The 24,128-nt window shown below is 45.0% G+C and overlaps 3 protein-coding genes across 3 annotated transcripts; all 3 read right to left on the reverse strand.

Moving 5' to 3' along the window:
* Positions 1-3,376: 3,376 nt before the first annotated feature.
* On the reverse strand, positions 3,377-6,090 carry LOC131482700 (protocadherin alpha-11-like). The gene has a single exon (XM_058677890.1). It carries the CDS (start codon positions 5,825-5,827, stop codon positions 3,377-3,379), a length of 2,451 nt encoding a protein of 816 aa, XP_058533873.1. The 5' UTR covers positions 5,828-6,090.
* A 5,124-nt stretch (positions 6,091-11,214) lies between these two features.
* Positions 11,215-13,665, reverse strand: LOC101524324 (protocadherin alpha-10). Its single transcript, XM_036497066.2, has one exon. It carries the CDS (start codon positions 13,663-13,665, stop codon positions 11,215-11,217), a length of 2,451 nt encoding a protein of 816 aa, XP_036352959.2.
* Positions 13,666-13,778: 113 nt separating this feature from the next.
* LOC101524094 (protocadherin alpha-9-like) lies at positions 13,779-24,122 on the reverse strand. The gene is given in 2 exon segments (XM_058677892.1): positions 13,779-13,874; positions 21,644-24,122. Coding segments are annotated over 2 exon segments (2,541 nt in total). The 5' UTR covers positions 24,089-24,122.
* Between the last annotated feature and the right edge of the window lie 6 nt (positions 24,123-24,128).

Consider the following 24,128-nt stretch of genomic DNA (forward strand, 5'->3'; position numbering starts at 1 on the left):
TAAAACAAACTAAAATACTTCAATTAATTAAACAATATTCCATTTATTATATCAACTGTCTCACTCATAGACTCTAGATGAAGATTGTAATTCCTCATAAATATTGAGACTGTCTTGATGCTTGAAAAAAAATGATGGCTTTTCATACAACTAATCCTATTCCCATAACAAGTTAAAACAAAGTTAGGGTACACGTTCTGGAAAGTCCACCTCAAGCAAGAGTTTATTGTTTTCATGAAAGATGTTGATTCAAAGCATCCTAGTTATGAAATATCCCAAGATGGCAACAGAACATAAATATAACAACGATCTCTTGAAGTGTTTTATATATATTTTTAAGCCATGTCTCATTGTCTAAAGTCGAAAGAACATGAATTTCATGTTCTGTTGGTTTCCCACGAAATCTTTCCTCATGGAAAGATCTGAGCATTTGCTCAAAATAAGCTTCTCTTCAAAAATCCAGGATAGTGGCTAAGAAGCAAAGGGAGAATCAAAAGAACCTGGCGATTGTAATCATTAATTCAAAAGCAGCTGTAGGGGAAAACAGAATGCAGATAAAGATCCCACAGATCATCATGACAAAACAGAGTTTGTAAGCTTATTATCCAAGACAAAATCTTTAAATCAATACCTTATTGTCATTCTTTTTACATATACAAATAATGAAGGTAACTGAAATGTGAAGTCTTTGCATAATCAGAAAATAAGAATGGCTACAAGTATAAGAAAACTGTATAAGTGGCTTCTCATTAACCAAAAACATTTGAATTTTTCATGCTGTCAAACTAATTATTTAGGTTGTCATAATAACCACCATGTTTCATTTCCTATTTTCCATTCTCAAAAAACAGCCCATGTAACACAGTCGCTAAAAAAAGCTCCATGAATAAAAAATATCATGTATGTAGTTCCTATAGTGTAGTAAACATAATTAAATAATTAAGCAGACAGGGCAATGTAACATTAGCTTAGAATTTCACTGAACAAAAGATAATTAAGTTATAATTTCATATCAAAGAATGTACTCCTGACTTTAACAACAAATATAAATCACACCTGTAGAAATAAGTGAAGTAATTTGGAAATATTAAGAACATATTGTTTTTTGGGCCCGGTGGCATGGCCTAGTGGCTAAAGTCCTCACCTTGCACATGCCGGGATCCCATATGGGCGCCGGTTCTAATCATGGCAGCTCCACTTCCCATCCAGCTCCCTGCTCGTGGCCTGGGAAAGCAGTTGAGGAAGGGCCAAAGCCTTGGGACCCTGCACCCACGTGGGAGACCTGGAGGAGATTCCTGGCTCCTGGCTTCAGATCGGTGCAGCATGAGCCACTGCGCTCACTTGGGGAGTGAATCATCAGACAGAAGATCTTCCTCTCTGTCTCTCCTCTCTGTATATCTGACTTTGCAATAAAAATAAATAAATCTTTTTTTAAAAAAAAAAGAACATACATTGTTTCTTTACAGAATTTCACCCTATTCTGAAAACACTTCAATGTCTTTTAAAAGTAAATGTAAATGATCTTGAGTTATTACAGAAATTTGATTTGTAAATGCATAATAGTTTCCCTATCAAAATTTCACATTTATTATATTTGAAATTCACAAATAACGATTTAATCAATGCAGGCTGAAATATTTTATGCCTTGTTACCTACGGTTTAATGCTGAAATAATGCTTTGGACCAATTAACATTCAGGTGCAAAGCTTTTTAAAATTTTTACTCTTTTTAAAAAGGCAGACTCCGAATCCACCAAAGTACATGTAGCTAGGAATCACTGAATTAGAAGATTTGTGAGAAAAGTGATTTTGCTAGAACCTTCAGATGTGATTGCATGACAAACCAAACAAAAAGTAGAAATATTACGGATAAAGCCTTTAGAGAGAGAGCAGTTGAAACAGGAAATGAATGAAGGTAGTCAGTCTCAGTGGGCACTCAATAAACGTTTTTCATTCTAGCTGAATTAAATCAATAAAAGAGTATCATTTACCATATAAATCAGGCTTCGTGTGCATGTCTTTTCCAAGTTTGCATGCTATGATTCAATATTTGATTTAAAAGTTCACCATGTTTCCTTTAGAGGTCTAAATATGAGTACCTAATAAATGTCTTAATAATTAAGGGAGCAAAACAAAGAACAGACAGTATCTTAGCACTATTATTTCAGTAAAATGCTCACATCAGAATCCAAAGCTGATCAGGTATTATCACAGCAGTATCACAGGTTTTATCACAGCAGTAGATGATAGAAGTAAAACTAGAGGTTATTCAATGAATACTAAAGTTATGAGCTTTTAACACTACAGAAAAAGAAAACTTGATACGACACTAATGGAGATGGTGTATTCTAACTTTGAGATATACCAGAAAATCAGAAAGTTTATTAAAGCAAAACTATCAACACAAACGAAGGAACTGGATCCGTAGGGATTGCTGACAATGAGCAAGAAGCAAAATATGTAGATTAGTGAAAATTAGTAGGTATTTATTCAACTAATTAAGAATTATTCTTCCATATTTTCATTTTAATATCTAATAAATGTAAGTGAAGAAAATTTGAATTTTTATTATCTAAAAATTATTCATAAAATTAAAAGAGGATATACAGGGCCAAGCACCATAGCCTAGTGGCTAAAGTTTTCCCTTTGCAAAAGCCAGGATTCCGTATGGGCACAGGATATAATCCTGGTGGCCCTACTTCCCATCCAGCTCCGTGCTTCTGGCATAAGCAGTCGAGGACAGCCTAAAGCCTGGGGACCCTGCACCTGTGAGGGAGACCTGGAAGTGGCTTCTGGCTCCTGGCTTCGGATCAGCTCAGCTCCAGCCGTTGTGATCACTTTAGCAGTGAATCAACGCATGAAAGATCTTCCTTTCTGTCTCCCTTCCTCTCTGTATATCTGACTTTGCAATAAAAGTAATCTTTTATTTAAAAAAAAAGATATGCAGACATTTGCTGTATTATACAAACAGCTGTTTAAAACAACGCTCAAGGCCCGAAACGGTAGCCTAGTGGATAAAGTCGTTGCCTTGCACGTGCAGTCACCCCATACGCCCCTTGTGCCGGCAACCCCGCTTTCCATCCACATCTACCTCCCTGCTTGTGACCTGGAAAACAGTAGAGGACAGCCCAACGCCTTGGGACTGTGCACCCACGTGGGAGACCTGGGAGAGGATCCTGGCTATTGGTTTCGGATTGGCTCCACTACGGCCATGTTAGACAATTCGGGAGTGAATTAACGGATAGATCTTCCTCTCTAGCACTCCTCTCAATATATCTGACTTAACAATAACAATAAAGAATAAAAATAAATAAAACACTCAAAATACACTCTTAAAAAGTTTAAGTGAGATGTTATTTTGAAAAATCTAAAAACCTCAAAATGCGAGGAATTTTAGAAAACTTACCGGTCCAAAATGATTGGGACTTCCCTTCTGCTCTTCCCCATCATCTTCTCTATTAAAATCAGGGGGAAGGCTGGGGCTGAAGGCCATGAGGTCGGCCTTGGGCGGGCCCTCCCCAGAGCACACCCGCTGCCGCCTCCGCTGAGAGCACGACCAGCTCCCCACCGCGCTCGAGCACACCAGCGCCGCCGCCGCCGCCGCCGCCGCCGGACCCGACACGCACGCGCCCTCCACCGCCGCTGCACCCGACGAGCACCGCACCGCCGCCCACACCACCAGCGTCAGCACCAGCAGGCTCGACACCGCGCAGATCGCCACCACCAGGTACACGTTCACGTCCACCAGCGACGACGCACCACCCAGCGCGACCGCAGACGCGGACGCCGCCACTGACGCCCGCGACCACGACGGCGCCGCCTGACCGCCGTCCACCAGCGACACCAGCACCGTGGCCGTGGCCGTGAGCGCCGGCTCGCCGTGGTCCCGCACCAGCACCACCAGCTGCTGGCGCGCAGCGTCCAGCTCGTCCAGGGCGCGCGTCGTGCTGATCTCGCCCGTGTACAGACCCACGCGGAACGGGCAGCGCGCGCCGCCCGCAGACGCCGCCTGCAGCTCGAACCACAGCCACGCGTTGTAGCCCGCGTCCAAGTCCACCGCGCGCACCTTCGTCACCACGTGGCCCGCGCCCGCCGACCGCGGCACCAGCTCGCTCGCAGCCACAGCCGCCCCCAAAGGCCCGCCCGCGCCGCGCGCCAGCAGCCAGGGCGCGTTGTCGTTCTCGTCCAGCACGAACACCTGCAGCGTCACGTTGCTGCCCAGCGAAGGCGCGCCCGCGTCGCGCGCGCTCACCTCCACGCGCAGCACCTCCAGCTCCTCGTGGTCCAGCGGCTGCAGCGCGTACACGCGGCCGCTCTCGCCGTGCACAGACACGTAGCTCGACAGCGCGCGCCCGCCCACGCGACGCTCCACCAGCGAGTACCACACGCGCGCGTTCTCCTGCGCGTCCGCGTCCTGCGCCGACACCGTGAAGATGTGGCAGCCCGGCGCGTTGTTCTCCTTCACGAACACCGTGTACTCGGCCTGCGCGAACTGGGGCGCGTTGTCGTTCACGTCGGCCACCTCCACCCGCACGCTGGCGCTGGCCCAGCGCGGGGGCGAGCCTGCGTCGCGCGCTCTCACCACCACGTCGTAGCCAGACACGCTCTCGCGGTCCAGGGCGCTGTCGAGCACCAGCGAGTAGTGGTTCTTGTAGGTGGACAGCAGCTTGAAGGGCACGTGGGGCTCGAGGGAGCAGGTGACCTGTCCGTTTGGGCCGGAGTCGCGGTCGGACACGCTGATGAGGGCGATGACGGTGCCCAGTGGGGCGTCCTCAGGCACTGGGAGGGACAGCGTATTCACGGTGACTTCAGGAACATTATCGTTGGCGTCTAAAATTTCTACCCAAATTGTACAGTGTCCCGCCATCGGTGGAATTCCCTTATCTCTCGCCTGTATCTCAATTTCATAATACTTGTTTTTTTCGTAATCCAGAGTTCCGTTTACCCTGACTTCCCCACTGTTTTCTTCTATGGTAAATAAAGTTTCTCCCTCGGGTTTCACGGACATCAGGGAGTAAATTATTTCCCCGTTGATTCCCTCATCTCGGTCTGTGGCGTTTAAGTGCATCACTACCATTCCTCTGGCACTGTTTTCTGTTAGTCTCACCTTGTATTCCTGCTGATCAAACTCTGGCTCGTTGTCGTTCACGTCCAAGACGTAGATGTGCAGCTGAGTGGTGCCGGTTAGCTCGGGCTTCCCCCCGTCGGTAGCTGTCAGCAGCAGACTAAACTCCGGTGTTTTCTCTCTATCCAGAGGCTTCTTCAGGATCAAAGAAAGTCTTTTAGTTTGTTTACGACTCGTTGGAAACTCTAAAGAAAAATACTCATTTTGGCTTAGTCTGTAGGTTAGGAGAGCATTCTCTTCTATATCAGCATCCGTAGCTCCCTCTAGCGGAAAATGCGAATCTGAGGGTTTAGATTCATAAATCTGCAGCCTTTGTTCTTTGACCGAAAACACGGGCGCATTGTCATTGATGTCCCTCACCTCCACCTCCACGTGGAACACCTGCAGAGGACGCTCCACCAGCACCTCCAGGTGCACGCTGCACTCCGCGCTGCGCCCGCACAGCTCCTCACGGTCCAGCCGAGAATTCACGAACAAGATGCCATTCTGCAGATTCACCTCCAGCAGGTCCGCGCCGCCCCTGGACGCCACCCGGAACAGGCGCGGCACCAGCTCGGCCAGCTGCAGCCCCAGGTCCTGCGCGATGCGGCCCACGAACGTGCCGTGTTTGGCCTCCTCGGGGACCGAGTAGCGCAGCTGGCCGCTCCCTGCCCGCCAGGCTGCGAGGAGCAGAAGCCAGAGCAGCAATGAAGAAGCATCCATCTTCTCTTTCTGAGAACCAAATTTTGCAAACGAAATTGGCTTTCAAGATTAGATTCTTCACACTCACCTCTTTAAGTTCTTCTGCGTCACGTTATGTCACTGAATTTCCAACAGTAGTTCCTAAGGATCTGGTAACAGAATATCCGGCATGACTGAGTCGGTTTGTATTGATTGGGAATGTCGGCGCGTTCAGACCAACCCAGCAAGAAACTCTTTGCATCGAGTAAAGAGCGACACCTTGTGCCTGCAACTGTAAGTACACTTCCTCAACCACCCAAGTTCAACATTTGTTTTTTTTAAAAGATTTATTTTATTTTTATTTTTATTACAAAGTCAGATATACTGAGAGGAGGGGTGACAGAGAGGAAGTGGAGCTGCCGGGATTAGAACCAGCAGCCACATGGGATCAAGGCGAGGACCTTAGCCACCAGGCCACGCTGCCGAGTTCAACATTTTTACCACCAGCTTTGTTGAAAGCTCAATTTTAAGTTAGACTGAAAACATAGAAGGAGATATGGCATGTCCTATTTATTTATTTTGAAGACATTGTTTCCCCTTAAGACATATTATTAAACTTGAATTGAACTAAATATTATCAAACTGCTCTTTCATTTTGATTGCTAGGAAACTCAAATAAGTTATGAAGTTTAGTAATAACTTTTCAGTCTGCATCCTGCATGTTCTTATCATTTGGGCTTGCCTTCTCAAAATTATTCCCCACAAATTGATGGCTTCAACATGCTGTATCAAGATATATTTAGATTGTCTCAAGATCAAACAAGGGTAATTATGCCTGTCACCTCAGTTATCCTTTTGTGATGGAATATTCAAAATGCTCTTAGTAAGATATTTGAAAAATTACTACTGTTGACTATAACTCATCTTTACTCCTGATTCTTCACTGTAGTTACACTTGGTTGTCTTCTTGTTATGATTTTATATCTATTACAGAATAAGTTCACAATCATAAAATTAAACAACACATTTCCAAATTTGGTAGTTTTAAACATAACTCTCAAGGGAAAAGCTCATTGATCTAGATGAGTTTTATATCTGATATGCATGTGCATATACTTCTGTAAGTCCCATGGCTAATAATATTAGATAACAAATGTCATTTTGTGTTGAGTCCATGATGTGAAAGCACAAGTAGTTCTACAATTATTGAATTAATCTTATCATTCAATGAAATAAATAAAATCCCTCCTGATGGTTCCTGTACCTATCAGTATTTCAAGTAACCAAAATCTTTTCCATAATCAATTTTATGGGTAAAAATAGGTTTTTTTTAATTGAAAGAATTTTGAGCATGAGATCCAAAACATGGGAAGCTGTGCTTAATTATATCTCCTCTAAGAGTCTTATTTTATGCTTAAAATACAATATTCAAACAATTCAACTAAATGGAAAATAGTCTTAGTGTTACACCAATGGAATTTAATAGAATACTAAGTAATGTGAATTGTCATTGCCTGATCTTGTAACTTTGGCCATAATTTACTTGTCTTTTCATATACCATCCTTAAGCGTTAAGAGGGAAAAAGGCACGCAGAAAGTTTTAAGTAAAAAGTGAGTCCAAATAAGTATCACTGTAGCTTCAATATTTTATAATAGTTTTTTTAATATCTATTATTTATTTTGAAAGTGAGAGTTACAGAGAGAGGGAGAGGCAGGGAACAGTAGAGAATATCTTCCATCCACTGGTTCAAGCCACAGATGGCCACAGTGGGAAGCCAGGAGCTTCACCCCGGCCTCCCACTTAAGTGACCACTTCTAGGCCATTAGCAGGAATCTGGAGCAGAATTGGAGCACCCAAGACGTAAATCAGTGCCAGTACAAATTTGGCACTGCAGCTGGTAACTTTACTTGCCATGCAACAACACCAGCCTTTACAGATTTTTTTAAATTAAAAAAAAAATGTTTTAGAGAAGGGAGAAAGACAGAATTCCTATCAACTGGTTCACTCTCTTGCAACAGGCTGCCAGGACTGGGCAACAGTCAAGCTGGGAGCCAGGAATCCAATTCATATCCCATATCTGAGTATCAGGGATCCAAATGACTAAGCCATCATCATCCGGATTAGCACTAAGCCATCATCATCTGGATTAGCAGGAAGCTGGAGTCAGCAGCTGCAGCGGGATTTTAACACAGGTACCCTAATACAGGATGTTTTTAAATTTATCTGGCATTTCAACTACGTACAAAACACCCTCCCTTTTATACTTTGTATGGCTCATCACCAATCCAAATATATTGCAATAGCATATGAAAAATACCATATTTACATGCTAATGTTTCATTATCACAACTTTTAAGTACATTTATATTCTATTGCTAATTATTGTGTTCCACTTTTTTCAAAATTACTACTTTCCACCATTATCCTAATGCCAGAATTCTTACTGAAGTATCAAATTCCCTGTTCAAAGCATACAAAAGCAGGCATAATAACATACGACACTGAATTGTGCTATGCGTCTGTAATCATATAATGAAACGTTAATGAAAACATTAAACAGGATAACAGTTTTAAATGATGATAAAAATTATTTTTAAATGACGCATGTCAATTTTATTTGGGGCAAGAGGAAGCAACAAATATCCAATCACGTTATTATGGCAATTGAAGATTGACATGTTATAGGCAATGTGGAGTATTCCAAGGTAGAGAAACAAATATGAAAAATTCAACCCAAGAGATGATTGTATCACATATTGGAATTAAAACCAGATATTAATTAGGTTTCAATTTCCAAAACTGCAGTATTTTTCAAATGTGTAATGTGACACTGGATGAATATAAAGTCCACAAAATGGTTCTGTATAGTGCATAACTTAATAATCCATATTGAATTTTGGCTGCCCATATTAATAATCCATATAAAATTTCACGTCACTATCTTGATGAGCTTCTATGAAAAACACTAGGGTGCCTTTGAATTCATCTTTAGATATATGCTGAGAATATGGATAGAAATAATGTTAAGAGGTCATATTACATTACTGTTGACACTGACCTTATAAAATTAGTTTAATATTAAGCATTGTGTCTCACCTTCATCAAATCAGTTTAGTCACCTTTCAATTCTACCCAAAGTGACATTAAAGTCAGTTTAACATCCTACTCCTCCATATCACCCATTAATATTCCATATGGTCTACAGACACAGAAATAAATTTGCAAGCCATTCTAAGAACACCATAAGGTTCTTCAAAAGCAACACATGGAAATGCACTATTGAACCATTGTACAGGTGAAACTACAGGATTTACTCCATAATACTGACTTTGCTTATTTAGGTTAATACACTTATTAAGCCACAGCATCATTTGTTCTTAGCGCGAGCCTCTGAGCCAATAAGATGAAGAAGAATGAACTCTGAAACACTTATACACATCTAAAAACTTTCATCAGAAATGTAAGCCTTTAAAACTATAACGGAAGTATCCAACATTGTCAATTTAAAAAATTATATGATCACTCAGGCTTGTCCAAAACACTATTATATACATCCCCCAAAAAAGGTCATTTTGCACATGGTATCGGGCTTTGGTATGCGGCATGAACGCTAGAAACCACTATCTCCTCATTTATTTCCTATTTTAATTAAGTCTGCTAATTTATGGCGCTTGAACTGATCCATTGTCCTTATAAAGCAGCTCTTATTTACAAATGAACTTGTAAATGCTTACCTCAAAGTGGCATTAACTGAGGAAGGAAATCATGCTAATCATGAACTCTTCTAAAATAAAATCACTTAACTTTTCTTGAGGTCTATCTCAGAGCAATGCATAAAATTGAGAATGGTAACAATGATCATTTCAGAAACAAAACAGAAATAAAGATTCACCTGCCAACAATTTGTGTTTCATTTGCCTACCGAGCATGATATTGCAACACAGACTAGACTGACGGAAGAAAGTTCTAAAGTAACAACTCCATCGTGTACTAGTTGAATGGCAATTGACAAGAATGATAAATACTTCCAGCTTCTCTTGCCTCATCTTTAAACTGTGAATGAATTATGACTTCCTAAATTGTTATAAAGAGTAAATGAAAATATTGTATCCTAAGCCTTCCACACCATGTCTTAAAAATAGGAATAACTCAACAGTAGCTAGTGATCAAAGCCTGCTCTTCCATGGATTTGTGTGAAGAGAACCACAGCACTACAATGTAGGAAAAAGAGCAACACATCCCATTTCCTGAAGATTTTCAACCTTCATCTACACGTAAATCACATTTTTTGGTAGAAACCAGCCACTAGGACCGTCCCAACATTTCTGTTAATTTCACAAGCTCCCTGCTTGTGGCCTTGGAAAGCAGTCGAGGACAGCCAAAATCCTTGGGACCCTGCACCAGTGTGGGAGACCTGGAAGTGTCTCTGGAAGAGCTCTGGGCTCCTGGCTTCAGATCAGCACAGCACCAGCCATTGCAGTCACTTGGGGAGTGAATCATCGGACAGAAAATCTTCCTCTCTGTCTCTCCTCTCCTCTTTCTCTCTCTTTATGTATATATATATATACACACACATACATATCACAGTGCAATAAAAATAAATATTTTTTAAAGTGTATGGCATTACTGGTAAAATGGAACACCCTCAAGCCTGAAAATCCCCACTAAACACGGATAAATTTACAGAATGAGGAGGATAAGAATTCAAAATCTTAAAAGCAACTTTTAAAATTTAGTTGTTTTTTGATAATTTTGAATATAATCAGTAGAAAACACGAAAAGAATAAGAAACTAGCGATGGGGGATGAATTTGCCACAAAATTCAAAAATATATTCAAGCCTTGCCCATATATGACATTTCCCATTGTTACCACCGTTCCATAGAAGACCCCACTTTACTCGTGTACAGGAAAAAAATCGCTCATCCTACTCTAGTGTTAATACAATTATTATATTACAAACTATAGGATCCTAAAGAATATTCAGGATGCCTGAAGACTGCTATATTTTCTTTGTGTAAAAATATTTTATAAAAAGTATTCAATTTCTTTTCACTCAAGACGTAGAGGCATCTTTCACTGATTTACTCACCAAATGCCGAAAATAAACAAGGCTAAACAATGCCCAATCCAACGTACCATAAATCAACCCAAACCTCTATAAGATGACTGTAGAAATCAAGTATCTGAGCCCCCAACAGACATCTTCCTGGAGTCGAAAACCTCAAGACAAGCCTCGATTGCAAGCAGGAACTGTGATAAGACAAGCTAGAATCATGAACACTCAACATCTGTGTCAAAGGAAAAGGCCTCCAGGGGGTGTTAATGCATCACTCAACAAAAAAGTTAATACAAATAAAAAGAGTGATAAATTTATATTATTACAATAGTAAACTACTATGTGGCAGAAACAAGTAGGGAAAACCACATCACAGGTTTATGATACTTACACTATCGAAAATCTCCTGCTGGATTCCACTGTCTCCAGAACTGGAACCAGGAGGAACACCAGGACTGAAGGCCATGAGGTCGGCCTTGGGCGGGCCCTCCCCAGAGCACACCCGCTGCCGCCTCCGCTGCGAGCACGACCAGCTCCCCACCGCGCTCGAGCACACCAGAGCCGCCGCCGCCGCCGGACCCGACACGCACGCGCCCTCCGCCGACGCTGCACCCGACGAGCACCGCACCGCCGCCCACACCACCAGCGTCAGCACCAGCAGGCTCGACACCGCGCAGATCGCCACCACCAGGTACACGTTCACGTCCACCAGCGACGACGCACCACCCAGCGCGCCCGCAGACGCGGACGCCGCCACTGACGCCCGCGACCACGACGGCGCCGCCTGACCGCCGTCCACCAGCGACACCAGCACCGTGGCCGTGGCCGTGAGCGCCGGCTCGCCGTGGTCCCGCACCAGCACCACCAGCTGCTGGCGCGCAGCGTCCAGCTCGTCCAGGGCGCGCGTCGTGCTGATCTCGCCCGTGTACAGACCCACGCGGAACGGGCAGCGCGCGCCGCCCGCAGACGCCGCCTGCAGCTCGAACCACAGCCACGCGTTGTAGCCCGCGTCCAAGTCCACCGCGCGCACCTTCGTCACCACGTGGCCCGCGCCCGCCGACCGCGGCACCAGCTCGCTCGCAGCCACAGCCGCCCCCAAAGGCCCGCCCGCGCCGCGCGCCAGCAGCCAGGGCGCGTTGTCGTTCTCGTCCAGCACGAACACCTGCAGCGTCACGTTGCTGCCCAGCGAAGGCGCGCCCGCGTCGCGCGCGCTCACCTCCACGCGCAGCACCTCCAGCTCCTCGTGGTCCAGCGGCTGCAGCGCGTACACGCGGCCGCTCTCACCGTGCACAGACACGTAGCTCGACAGCGCGCGCCCGCCCACGCGACGCTCCACCAGCGAGTACCACACGCGCGCGTTCTCCTGCGCGTCCGCGTCCTGCGCCGACACCGTGAAGATGTGGCAGCCCGGCGCGTTGTTCTCCTTCACGAACACCGTGTACTCGGCCTGCGCGAACTGGGGCGCGTTGTCGTTCACGTCGGCCACCTCCACCCGCACGCTGGCGCTGGCCCAGCGCGGGGGCGAGCCCGCGTCGCGCGCTCTCACCACCACGTCGTAGCCAGACACGCTCTCGCGGTCCAGGGCGCTGTCGAGCACCAGCGAGTAGTGGTTCTTGTAGGTGGACAGCAGCTTGAAGGGCACGTGAGGCTCGAGGGAGCAGGTGACCTGTCCGTTTGGGCCGGAGTCGCGGTCGGACACGCTGATGAGGGCGATGACAGTGCCCAATTCAGCATCCTCTGGGACCTGGAGTGATAATATGTTGACCACTAACTCCGGAGCATTATCATTGATGTCCAGAATTTCTACCCAAACTGTACAGTGGCCAAACAATGGGGGATTTCCCTGGTCAGCAGCCTCGATTTGAATTTGCCATAATGGAGTTTCTTCAAAATCTATTTTCCCATTTACATGTATTTCTCCGCTGGCGGAATCTAAGCGGAATGTGTCTTCTAAGTCAGGCGACACATCAGCCGTGAAAAAATAAAGGATTCGACTGTTGGAACCCTCATCCAGGTCGGAGGCGTTAAGTCTGGTCACCAGTGTTCCGTTACTTGCATTCTCCAGTAACTTTACATGATAGACTGCTTTGTCGAACACGGGCGCGTTGTCGTTTGCATCCAGCACCGTGACGCGTATCTCCACACTTCCAGTTAGCTCAGGTTTGCCCCCATCCGTTGCTCTGAGCACCAAAAGAAGCTCTGAAGCGACTTCTCTGTCTAAAGATTTCTTTAGTGTTAGTTCCAGAGGCTTTACCGGAACCTCGTTGCTTGGCACATCCAGAGAGAAATACTCGTTGGGGATCAGTCTGTAAGTAATCAAGGCATTCGCCCCGATGTCTGCATCTGATGCGCCATCTAGTGGAAAATGAGAGTCAAGAACCCTCGTTTCAGAAATGTACAGATTCTTCCGTGTCGCGGGAAACACGGGCGCATTGTCATTGATGTCCCTCACCTCCACCTCCACGTGGAACACCTGCAGAGGACGCTCCACCAGCACCTCCAGGTGCACGCTGCACTCCGCGCTGCGCCCGCACAGCTCCTCACGGTCCAGCCGAGAATTCACGAACAAGATGCCATTCTGCAGATTCACCTCCAGCAGGTCCGCGCCGCCCCTGGACGCCACCCGGAACAGGCGCGGCACCAGCTCGGCCAGCTGCAGCCCCAGGTCCTGCGCGATGCGGCCCACGAACGTGCCGTGTTTGGCCTCCTCGGGGACCGAGTAGCGCAGCTGGCCGCTCCCTGCCCGCCAGGCTGCGAGGAGCAGAAGCCAGAGCAGCAACATCGGAGCTCTCTGACCACTTTGTTTAGCCGCCACCAGCATGTCTCTCTTCCTCTTGATGAAACTGGCTATCACGCCAAAAAGATGCGGTCCTTTTGAGATCTTTTCTTTGCTTCTTTGGTCCTGAATCCCCCGCTCATTTTAATATGGGCGTGTTAATAGCCCAAACACCGGAACAGCTTCTTCCTGATCCTCCGATAATCTGGCTTCCTTTTGTTAAAAGGATGTTCTTCTTGGAGAACAACGACATCCTGTGGCTCAAAATGTTAGTGCTCCATGTCCAACGTTATTTCACTTACTTGTTTCTCCCCGAAATCTTTCTGTTTGTCCCTGGGTTCGTTGGTAGGTTTTTAAGTTTTAAGTTCTTTGTGTGTTGGCATTAGATCTTTCAAACTGATCTTGTCTTACAAATTAGGATTAAGGGAAGTTTTCTTCTTTGTTTCACAAATATAATCATTTAAGCCCATTAGCATGCACTGACCATGTTACCATGTCTATAAATTAAAATATATTTGTAAAATACCACCTGTACCAGGTTTTAGATTTTTATAAGAAACTGATCATTTTGGAATCGCTTCTTAAAAGGATGTTCCTAATACTCTAAAATTTTCTGTTACTTATTCTGTACAATATGTTGTTCATCTAAACATTGGGTCTAACTGTATAGAAACTAAGAACCAAATTCTTCAAGTTATAACCTCAACATAACTGGGACTTAAAATATACTAGGTTGCTTACTGATTCATACAAAGATACTTGCTTTCATTTGATAAAGTTACCCAATATTAACACCTGGATATACAAATTATATTAGTAAGGCTTTGTCTCAAAATATTTTCCACTATATGTTATACTTTTCATCCTGCAGTACAACTCAATATGCATTATATTTGGCAAGAATACTCTGGCAAGGATACTCTTTCTCATCTAAAAAAATATTGAATAAAGATTTCTTTGATAAGACTGGAACATAGAGATTACTCCAAGTCCCATTCACTCCTACAATGTTGTGTTTCTTTTATTATTCAGACACAAAACTCAAATCTGCATAAAATTTTCATCAATTTTAAGTTTCTGAGTGCGTCTTAAAGAAAAATGTTTCCGGGGCCCGGCGGCGTGGCCTAGCAGCTAAAGTCCTCGCCTTGAACGCCCCGGGATCCCATATGGGCACCTGTTCTAATCCCAGCAGCTCCACTTCCCATCCAGCTCCCTGCTTGTGGCCTGGGAAAATAGTCGAGGACGGCCCAATGCATTGGGACCCTGCACCTGCGTGGGAGACCTGGAAGAGGTTCCTGGTTCATGGCATCGGATCAGCGCGCATTGGCCCGTTGCGGCTCACTTGGAGAGTGAATCATCAGACGGAAGATCTTCCTCTCTGTCTCTTCTCCTCTCTCTGTATATCTGACTTTGTAATAACAATAAATCTTTAAAAAAAAAAGAAAAGAAAAAGCTTTCCAATAAAAACAAATCTTTTTAAAAAAAAGAAAAAGGTTTCACTCATTCTCATGATTGCAAGGAATTAACTATCCAACATCTAAATCCTTCCAGTAAAACAGAAGCCATTAGGAAAAACCCAAATTTCCCTGCTGAAAACTATTATAAATGGATATCTAAGAAAATATTAAATGTTTAGATAACAGCGAGTCTCAGTTTTCTTCCTTTTTTTTCAGCTTCAGTTTTCATTTGAACATGTCTAATAGAGAACTCCAATGGTTATACATATATGCCAGAGATTTACAGTTCTAACTTTTTCTAAACTATTTTTATCCTAGAAGATATAAATTCTATACCGATATAATGGGTAAAGAGCAAAGCAAGAAAAATTTTACCACAGTGAATTACCAGGAAATTCAGAGAGATGACCAAGAAATGTAGCTTCTCCTTAATCTGTTGTTGATTAAAATGACCCACTCTTTGTGAGACTCCTTCCTTAAATGAAGGCCCAGTGCATTTTTAGTTTGATGGACTGCTTCATCAATTAGATACATGGAAACATAATTTGCAAAGTCCCCAATTCCAATGCCTTCATTTAACTACTGTGTATGCTAATGAAGCTATGACTTGATAAAAGAACATGTTCAACATCATTACAAAAGTATAATGTAATCGTTTTAAAATAAGTGGGCCAGTTCCTCAACTGGTAAATATGTGCAAAGTGCCCTTGATTTGAGAGATTCTCTAGTTTGGGTCTCTGTATTAGATGAGTCAAACTGTTTGCAGAATTTTATAATTTTTTTATATTAATGACAGAGCCAGACTAGTGTGAAAACAGTAATACCTGTCTTAGTTATTTTTCAACTTCCCATTCATTCTGAGCTCTCCCCCAAATTCCTTTCCTTGCTTGACCTCTTTCACAGGATTTAGGATTATCATGCTGCTGAATCAAACACTAATTTAATGTCAACTATTTAAAAATATTGCTAGCAGTTCCTGAATATTTGCATTTTAAAAAAACGTTCAAAGGGGGACAAACTAAATGCTGTGCTCTATGAATTACTCAGGGAGTGAGACATCTTTTAAAAGGATTTCTCTGCAGAGGTTGCACAATGACCTCACAATCATTAATACAGAAGGCGGCTGTAGGCAGAAAGAATCAAATACATGTCAAACAAAGTAGCTAACAGACACAATTGAGTTTGGTAATGGGAAGTCACAATATGTACTTTTGGGAATGATGGAAGATAGAGTTATGTATTGATTCTTTCAAAATAAACTGTTAGCTGCACCTTTGGTGTATTCTCTAAAGATACTAATACTCTAAGTTTAATGAGAAACTGTATTGCAAAAAAAATTAGTAATTTTAAGACTGCTGAATAAAAAGAAGTGGTAAAACATAAAGCTAAAAATTAATATACTTACACCAATTATTAAAACATAAAATTCTTCATTTAAAGCTTTTATTGGAAATTTTTATCGGAAAGTCAGATGTACAGAGACAAGGAGAGATAGAGAGGAAGATCTTCTGTCCTATGATTCACTCCCCAAGCAGCCGCAATGGCTGGAGCTGATCCAAAGCCAGGAGCCAGGAGCGTCCTCTGGGTCTCCTGCACTGGTGCAGGGTCCCAAGGCTTTGGGCTGTCTTCAACTGCTTTCCCAGGCCACAAGCAGGAGCTGGCTGGGATGTGAGACCACTGAGATTAGAACCGGTGCCCATATGGGATCCCAGTGTGTACAAGATAATGACTTTAGCCACTAAGCTAATATGCCAAGCCCAAAACGTAGAATTCTAAAACCAAAGATTACTAAAGATGCCCCATAGTATATGTGTACAATGACTGGCGATTTCTCTTTCAAATTTAGGGAACCAGACAAATATATCTTCATCATAGAGGTTAAATTTCTCCTTATCATTTATACTACAAGACTAGAAACTGGGAGGCAGATGTACTACAGCCTGTGATGTTGGCATGTCCTACGAGCCATTCAAGCCCTGGCTGCTCCACTTCCCATCCTGCTCCCTGCTAACGCTCCTGGAAATGCAGCTTAAGATGGCTCTCGTACTTGAGTCTCAGAGGGAGCCCAGATCTCCTGGATTCAGGTGGCCCGAACTCATGTCTTTATAGTCATTTGAAGGACTAACCAGCAGAAAACCCAGGTTTCTCCATGATTGTCTCTTGCACATTTCAAGGAAATAAATAAATCTTTTTTAAAAGACCAGAAATTACGAAATTTAATGCTGATATATGCCCTACAGAGCTAAGACTTTATGGTTAGTAGGCGTTTTTACTAAATGAAATAAAGATACATTGGTTTGTAATTCAAGGGATTTTTGTCATATATCTGAGAGAAAAGCACATTCATTAACATATATTATATAATAAAGATACATTTTAATTATATTACTTAATCATCTATCATCTCTAACCCTTGGAGAGAGACCTTAGGAAGTGTATTAACACTGAAAGCAATGCAATACTTAAATCTCTGCTTCCATGATCTTTTTTGGTATTTTTAAACCTGAAGATATCAATTTTCATTGAAAGCTGCTTATAAATAAGCACCAAAACACAAATATACTTTTCATACTGAAATGAAAAGGACAAAATATTTCTTAAGATCCAGAGACTAAGTAATCAGTTGCCTTGGTACTTATGAAAGTTAGAATTCATTTTTAAAGTGGAATCATGGGTAGCAAGTAGCAATGTAATAGGAGACAGCATAGTTTCATTACAACACAATTTAATTGACTTGCATTTCTGAGTATATAGCTCTTTCAATAACAAATTGCCGAATCAAGTAAGCTAACTTGTGCTATAGGATACCATATCAGAAAAAAAATACTGCAAGAGAATAATTCCCTTGGTTTTCACACTGCTAATATTTGCATGAAAGCAGGCATTTTCAACTTCTTCACATTACAAATTCTTTTCAGCTACTCCCCATTCATACATAACATAACCAGGACACCTTCCTTCAAAAGGAAAAACCAGGGCCTGGTGCAGTGGACTAGCAGTTAAAGCCCTCACCTAGAATGCACCAGGATCCCATATAGATGCCATTTCTAATCCCGGCAGCCCTGCTTACCATCAAGTTCCCTGCTTGTGGCCTGGGAAAGCAGCTGAATATGACCCAAAGCCTTGGGACCCGGAAGAAGCTCCTGGCTCCTGGTTTCAGATTGGCCCAGCTCCAGCCATTGCGGCCACTTGGGGAGTGAGTCGATGGCTGGAAAATCTTCCTCTCTGTCTCTCCTCCTCTCTGTATATCTGACTTTGCAATAACAATAAATAAATTTTTAAAACATAAGAAAAACCAGGCCTGGTGCGGTAGCCTAGCAGCTGAAGTCCTCGCCTTGCCTGTACAGAGATTCTATGTGGGCACCAGTTTTTGTCCCAGTGGCCCTGCTGCCCATCCAGCTCCCTGCCTGTAGCCTAGGGAAGCAGTAGAAAATCACTCGAAACCTTAGAACCCTGGGCCCATGTGGGAGACCTGGAAGAGGCTCCTGACTCCTGGCTTTGGATCAGCTCAGCTCCAGCCATTGCCGCCACTTGAGGAGTGAGTCATCAGAGAGAGGATCTTCCTCTCTGTCTCTCATCCTCTATATATATATCTGACTTTCCAATAAAAATAAAATAAATCTCGAAAAAGGGGAAGAACCAATACTTGCCTATGATGAACAATCTCTATCACCAAAGCAAAATCACTAGATAGATTCCTATACCTGTGATATATTTTTCCCAGAAAACTGAGAAATATACACTGGCACAGGCACCAAAACTACCAGATCAAAAAAGGGAAAAATTTGGTGTTGAAAATATTTAATGTATTTTATACAATTGGTACATTTTTGCCAGTCCAATCCAGTGTGCATAATGCAATACTAAGGTTCAAATGCTATTCTACTGCTTCTATATTCATTCAAGGAAATGAATGAATATAGAAGGAATAGTATGCCATATAATTATATATGTGATGATATAAATATATCTGGAGCAAAAAGCACTTGTACAGCTTGAAAAAAATTGAGAAAAATACCTTCTTCCTGGATGTGATGGGCAGAGTAAATGTCATCAAAATGGCCATACTACCAAAAGCAATATATACATTCAATGCGATTCCAATTAAAATACCAAGAGCATACTTCACAGAGCTGGAAAATGTGATGCAAAGGTTCATCTGGAAACACAAAAAAAACATGAATAGCCAGAACTATCCTGAAGATGAAGAACATAGCAGGAAGGATCCAAGTCACAGATCTCCAAACATATTATAGTGTAGTGGTAATCAAAGCAGCCTGGTACTGGTACAGAAACAGGGAGGTAGATCAATGGAGTAAAATAGGAAATCCAGAAGGGAACCCACACATGCACAACTACCTAATCTTTGAAAAGAAACAATCCGGGAAAACAGGAAGGCCTCTTCAATAGATGCTGTTTGGACAACTGACTAATAGCATGTAGAAATAAGAAGCAAGACCCACACCTTACACCATACACAAAGATCTAAACCTACACGCAGAAACCATCAAACTTTCAGAAAAAAAAGTTGGACATACTCTGCAAGATATAGGTGTGGGCAAAAACTTCCTAGAAAAAAACACCAAGCGCAAAGTAAGTCAAGACCAAAATGAACAAAGGGGACTACATTAAACTAAGAAGTTTCTGCACAGCCATGAGAACAATCAACAAAGTAAAAAGACAAAGGGCTGGGCCCGGCGGCGTGGCCTAGCAGCTAAAGTCCTCGCCTTGAACACCCCGGGATCCCATATGGGCACCTGCTCTAATCCCGGCTGCTCCACTTCCCATCCAGCTCCCTGCTTGTGGCCTGGGAAAGCAGTCGAGGACGGCCCAGAGCTTTGGGACCCTGCAGCCACATGGGAGACCTGGAAAGGTTCCTGGTTCCTGACTTCGGATCGGCGTGCACCGGCCCGTTGCGGCTCACTTGGGGAGTGAATCATCCGATGGAAAATCTTCCTCTCTGTCTCTCCTCCTCTGTGTATATCTGACTTTGTAATAAAGTAAATAAATCTTAAAAAAAAAAAGACAAAGGGCTAATTTCCAAAATATACAAAGAGATTCAGAACAACAATAACATCAAAACAAACAAACAAGCCAGGAAATGGGCAATACACTTTACAAAGGAACAAATTCAAATAGTTAACAAACAGATGCAAAAATGCTCAAGTTCTCTGGCAATAAGGGAAATTCAAGTAAAAATAACACTGAGGTTCCACCTAACACCAGAAAGAATCACACACATACAGAAAACTACCAACAACAGCTGCTGGCGAGGTTGCAGAGAAATGGGAACCCTACTCCACTGCTGGTGGAAATGCAGGCCAGTGCAGCCACTATGGAAGTCAGTATAGAGAACACTTAGGCAACTAAAAATTCACCTACCATATGACCCAGCAAACCACTTCCAGTAATACATTCAAAAGACTTGTTACACAACAAAGCAACATGCACTCCAATGTTTATTGCAGCACAATCAACAATCGCAAGAACATGGAAGCAACCTAAATGCCCATCAACAGAGGATTGGATTAAGAAACTGTGGTTCATCAACACTATGGAATAATATTCAGAGATTTTTAAAAAATGAAATACTTTGTTTGGAAATTTAACAAAGCAAAATTACTTTGTTGCCAACTGGACCAAACTAGAAACCATTATGCCAGGGGAAATGAGCCAATCCCAAAAGGTCAGATATCATATGTTTGCTCTAACATAATATGATGTCAAATCTAGAGATATCATATGTGACTCTTACTCTATGTTACTCAATCGTAGTTCATACTTACCTGTACCTAATGTACCAAGAACTTGTGATGTAATTCATTCATCAAGCATCCACAATACGGTGATCGTTAATAATCACCAGAGATAGTCAATGTCAACTTAATCACTATTATTGGTACTGCCATTAAACAACAAAGAACTAATCCTCACTGTACCTATTTTAGAGACTCAGAATACAAGAATTAAGCTGACGAAATGTTACTCTCCTACACAGCTGGGAACACTCCTGTGGAAGTATGATGGACTTGGGAAAATTCATGATGCACTCACATTATGAACTTAGAGGGGAGAACAGAGTTGAGCGGAGGGAATTTGGGAGAGGAGGAGAGGTAAACCCAATGCCAAATAATTGTATCAAAAACGATTAAAAAAAAAAACACTTGCTCTCTGGGAACAGTACAGTTTCAGATACAGACCAAATAAAATATAATTTTGAAATTAAATAAGCTTGCACTAAAATGATAACATATTAATTAATGCAACCCAAAAACTAATTATGAAGACAACATCTAGTACCATGTACTAATTACTTATATAACAATGGAAAATATTAAATATTCTGGATATCCAGATAAAGTTCAAATTCAAAGCAAGGGACTGCACTATAAATACAACAGACAACTTATAATAATGAAATTGTGCTATAAATTATCACACAACAGATATTGCTACATATATTTTAAAAATAGCTGTCAAGACGGAATATAGTAACATACATATTAGAAAAATAACATAAAAAGATTATTTTGAAAGAACTTTAAAGTAAAACCTTCATAACCCACCTTTCCAGCATGGTCCAATTCAGCACACTGATCTGCCACGCTCACGTCTGACATTGGACACGGAGGGAGGCTGGGGCTGAAGGCCATGAGGTCGGCCTTGGGCGGGCCCTCCCCAGAGCACACCCGCTGCCGCCTCCGCTGCGAGCACGACCAGCTCCCCACCGCGCTCGAGCACACCAGCGCCGCCGCCGCCGCCGCCGCCGGACCCGACACGCACGCGCCCTCCGCCGACGCTGCACCCGACGAGCACCGCACCGCCGCCCACACCACCAGCGTCAGCACCAGCAGGCTCGACACCGCGCAGATCGCCACCACCAGGTACACATTCACGTCCACCAGCGACGACGCACCACCCAGCGCGACCGCCGACGCGGACGCCGCCACTGACGCCCGCGACCACGACGGCGCCGCCTGACCGCCGTCCACCAGCGACACCAGCACCGTGGCCGTGGCCGTGAGCGCCGGCTCGCCGTGGTCCCGCACCAGCACCACCAGCTGCTGGCGCGCAGCGTCCAGCTCGTCCAGGGCGCGCGTCGTGCTGATCTCGCCCGTGTACAGGCCCACGCGGAACGGGCAGCGCGCGCCGCCCGCAGACGCCGCCTGCAGCTCGAACCACAGCCACGCGTTGTAGCCCGCGTCCAAGTCCACCGCGCGCACCTTCGTCACCACGTGGCCCGCGCCCGCCGACCGCGGCACCAGCTCGCTCGCAGCCACAGCCGCCCCCAAAGGCCCGCCCGCGCCGCGCGCCAGCAGCCAGGGCGCGTTGTCGTTCTCGTCCAGCACGAACACCTGCAGCGTCACGTTGCTGCCCAGCGAAGGCGCGCCCGCGTCGCGCGCGCTCACCTCCACGCGCAGCACCTCCAGCTCCTCGTGGTCCAGCGGCTGCAGCGCGTACACGCGGCCGCTCTCGCCGTGCACAGACACGTAGCTCGACAGCGCGCGCCCGCCCACGCGACGCTCCACCAGCGAGTACCACACGCGCGCGTTCTCCTGCGCGTCCGCGTCCTGCGCCGACACCGTGAAGATGTGGCAGCCCGGCGCGTTGTTCTCCTTCACGAACACCGTGTACTCGGCCTGCGCGAACTGGGGCGCGTTGTCGTTCACGTCGGCCACCTCCACCCGCACGCTGGCGCTGGCCCAGCGAGGGGGCGAGCCCGCGTCGCGCGCTCTCACCACCACGTCGTAGCCAGACACGCTCTCGCGGTCCAGGGCGCTGTCGAGCACCAGCGAGTAGTGGTTCTTGTAGGTGGACAGCAGCTTGAAGGGCACGTGGGGCTCGAGGGAGCAGGTGACCTGTCCGTTTGGGCCGGAGTCGCGGTCGGACACGCTGATGAGGGCGATGACAGTGCCCAGTGGCGCATCTTCTTTCACTGGAAGGGACAGCGTTTTTACTATTAACTGCGGAGCATTGTCGTTAGTATCCACCACTTCCACAATCACTGTGCAGTGACCAGCCATAGGGAAGAAGCCTTTGTCAGTAGCCTCCACGCGAATCTTATGCACTTAACACTCTTCAAAGTCGATGAGTCCTGTGACAGTTATCGCCCCACTCCCGGGTTCTATTTGGAACTTGGATTTTATATCCTCTGAAACATCACTGGAGAATGAGTATCCAATCTCCCCGTTCAAGCCTTCGTCCAGGTCGGATGCATTGAGGTTTATGACCAGCGTCCCCAGAGGGGTGTTTTCCAATAACTGTACAGTGTAGAGCTTTTCGTCGAACCTCGGGGCATTGTCATTGGCATCCAGGACAGTGATGAGTATCTGAACGATGCCAGTCAGTTCCGGTTTGCCCCCGTCGATGGCCGTCAGCAGCAGGTCTAGCTCCGGAGCCTCCTCCCTGTCCAAGGGCTTCCGCAATACCAGGGCCAGGGGTTCCATCTGTTCGTGGTTAGTTGGCACATCTAGGGAGAAATACTCACTGGGGCTCAGGCTGTAGGTCAGCTGAGCATTCTGACCGATATCTGCGTCTGACGCGCCCTCTAGTGGAAACCGGGAGTCCAGCAGCCTGGATTCCGCGATGGACAGATTCTTCCGTGTCGCTGGAAACACAGGCGCATTGTCATTGATGTCCCTCACCTCCACCTCCACGTGGAACACCTGCAGAGGACGCTCCACCAGCACCTCCAGGTGCACGCTGCACTCCGCGCTGCGCCCGCACAGCTCCTCACGGTCCAGCCGAGAATTCACGAACAAGATGCCATTCTGCAGATTCACCTCCAGCAGGTCCGCGCCGCCCCTGGACGCCACCCGGAACAGGCGCGGCACCAGCTCGGCCAGCTGCAGCCCCAGGTCCTGCGCGATGCGGCCCACGAACGTGCCGTGTTTGGCCTCCTCGGGGACCGAGTAGCGCAGCTGGCCGCTCCCTGCCTGCCAGGCTGCGAGGAGCAGAAGCCAGAGTAGCAGAGGCTGGGATCCCGGGCCACCGGCTGGAGAGAGGAACATCGCTCTTGGCTCTTCACAGGTCGATAAACCAGCAACTTAG

This window comes from Ochotona princeps, chromosome 19 (genome assembly GCF_030435755.1).
Source record: "Ochotona princeps isolate mOchPri1 chromosome 19, mOchPri1.hap1, whole genome shotgun sequence".
Lineage (NCBI taxonomy): Eukaryota > Metazoa > Chordata > Mammalia > Lagomorpha > Ochotonidae > Ochotona > Ochotona princeps.